This window comes from Microtus ochrogaster, linkage group LG8 (genome assembly GCF_000317375.1).
Source record: "Microtus ochrogaster isolate Prairie Vole_2 linkage group LG8, MicOch1.0, whole genome shotgun sequence".
NCBI lineage: Eukaryota > Metazoa > Chordata > Mammalia > Rodentia > Cricetidae > Microtus > Microtus ochrogaster.
The window spans coordinates 13,799,820-13,802,273 of NC_022033.1; the positions used below are offsets into that span (position 1 = coordinate 13,799,820).

Here is a 2,454-nt window from a genome sequence, read left to right on the forward strand (position 1 = left end):
CAGGCCTTGTGAGAGTGCTGGTGGTTTGGGGGAATGCGGGGAGGAAGAGGAGGTCTCCCACAAAGAGCCAGGAGACCCTTACCCTTATGCAGTGCACTGGCGAGCATGGCTCGAATGTCACGCATGCGGAGTAGTCTTGAGTCTCTTGTATCTGTAGAAGAGAAACATTTGCACCTCTATTGGCAGCCAGTCTGTTCTCAACGCTGTAATTCCTACTTCCTATCGGTCCCACTTGAAAGTAGAACATGAAGCTGAGCTCTGCTGCAGAAAAGGAGGAGGAGGAGGAGGAAGAGGAGGAGGAGGAGGAGGAGGAACTAAATGACAACAGTGTCATCTTTTTTGTGTCTTTGTAGTCTAACATTGAATGGTTGAAAGATGTGGCATTTAATTGCACGGGCTAGTCTTTGCAGAGAGAACTGGTCATGGGACCAGTAAAATGTATGGGACACTAAATATGAGGCAAGTGACTGCTTCCAGATAACGTGTGGCTTTGATTTTAGTGCCATTGCCATCATCCTTGTCTTAATGATGAGAAAGTTTATTCAGAGAGGGGCTAATTCATGTGAGATCACCCAGTTAAGACATGGTAGATCCAGGACGGGCTCCCAGGTATTTGACTCCAGATCTACACTATCACTCTGCACATAGTAGATGCGCTGGGCATTTGCTCAGGGCAGGGAACACAGCAAAGAGCGAGGCGTTTGGACCCTCTCTGAAGACACTGAGTGGTTAAATCTCCCACTGTGGGTCACTGATTCTTCCTGTGAGACATGGACAAGTAGGGCCTTCATCTGTTCATGGAGAAAAGAAAGGAAGAAGGAAAGAGGAGCTCTCTTAGTGAAGGCATCGGGCGTGCCTCTATGAGAGGGGCCGCGGTATCTCATCAGCACCCTGGAGTCTTTTCTCCACCCCAGAACTCTTCCCTTTGGAAGACTCAGGGCTGATGCGCATGCCTAGTCTGTCAACCATAGCCCTCCTGGAGCTGACCTCCTGAGTCTGAGAACATCGAGGAACAGGGGACAGTGTCTGCTAAACGGAGGGGAAACAAAAACAGAACAGATAGATTTGTTTGGGGGATTTGGTGCCACATGTATGCCCAGATACATCACTCCAGGCAGATGCTGGGATGAAGGCAGAGTCTGGGAAAGGGGTTCAGAAGAGAGGCTGAGGCAGTTGGGAGTATGTTCAGAGAGGTAGGGGCAGGGGAGAAGGCTTGTGCAATTTGAGGAATCTCTCTTAATTAGAAGTTTTGTGAAAATTATCCTTGGAAAAGACAGAGATAATGTTGGCAATACAGCAATAACAATAATGAGACTAAAGGAAAAAGGAGGAAGAGACATCACAGCCATGGGCCAGAGGCGCTGCTGTTGGCCTCTGCCGGCAGCTCTGGTGCCTAGGCTGGGAGAGGAGACCCTTACGTGTTTGGCAGTGGGGCTTTGTTTGAGGAGCAGACTATCCCACAGAAGGCAGAACAGCACTGGAGATTTTCTGGACATTCCTCCTGCTGCGTACAGAAGGTGTTGCAGTCTTCAGGTTCGGATCTGCAGGGTGGAGGTTCCAAGATATACTCTGGAATGGAGAATAGGCAAGAGCGGTCGAAAGAACAGGCAGCAGCCGCCTCGTTTCTCCCGTGTGCTCTCCAGGGATGGAAATAGACTTTGCTTCTAGCTCCTGTCTTCCTCTGAGTTCTGGTCAGTGAATTAGGGATGGATATCTGACCCAAGAATATTTGGTTGAATTCTGAACTTATTGTACATTCACGATCCCTGCAGATCAGATGCAGGGTCCCTATAGACCCTGGTAGGGTCCATTTCAAGGATATGGATGTGCATGTATGTGTGGCAAGCCAAAACAAAGCAAAACAAAAGTGGTATTGGCCACCTAATCTGTAAGAACTTATTGTGTGGACTTGAGAAAGTCTTTTAACCTTTCCTTAAAGATTTAGACTAGAGTCAACCAAACATAGGCCAATTGTATGGAGGAAGACTAAACAGAAGGTAAGTTTGGTGTGACCATGAACCCAACAAACTGCAAGTGCTGGATCAGAGAACTGGGATCCAGTTCTGTCGAGTTCTCAGAATGACCTTTTCCATGGTGAGATGGGTAGGAGTTTCAGAATGGGATGTCAAGATTGGGCTTCTCCTTTTCCTCCCAGAAGCTCTGCAAACAGAACTGAGACTCCCCCAAAACATGAGCTATCAGTCGTATCATTTTCCTGAGCCCCAAATACAGAAGAATGCACACATAATAGCACTCTTCCTACTGTGTAGTGGCCCACAGTCATTACTGCCCTGGTCAGGTTAAACCGGCAGTAGTGGCCAATGAGACAGACTCGTCTATACTCGTCTGTGGATACTAGTCACTGGTGACTGTGCAGTGCCTCTGGATTTTACATAACAAAAGTGAAACAAACGGGGCGGTGGTGGCGCACGCCTTTAATGCCAGCACTCGGAA

At 48.2% G+C, this 2,454-nt stretch overlaps 1 protein-coding gene across 1 annotated transcript in view; it reads right to left on the reverse strand.

Moving 5' to 3' along the window:
* Positions 1-1,414: 1,414 nt before the first annotated feature.
* The window catches only part of Wfdc13 (WAP four-disulfide core domain 13), a 1,771-nt gene continuing 731 nt past the window's right edge, over positions 1,415-2,454 (reverse strand). Inside the window, exon 2 of the mRNA XM_005363138.1 lies at positions 1,415-1,569. Coding sequence (XP_005363195.1) covers positions 1,415-1,569 — 155 coding nt within the window. The remainder of the gene's footprint in view (positions 1,570-2,454) is intronic.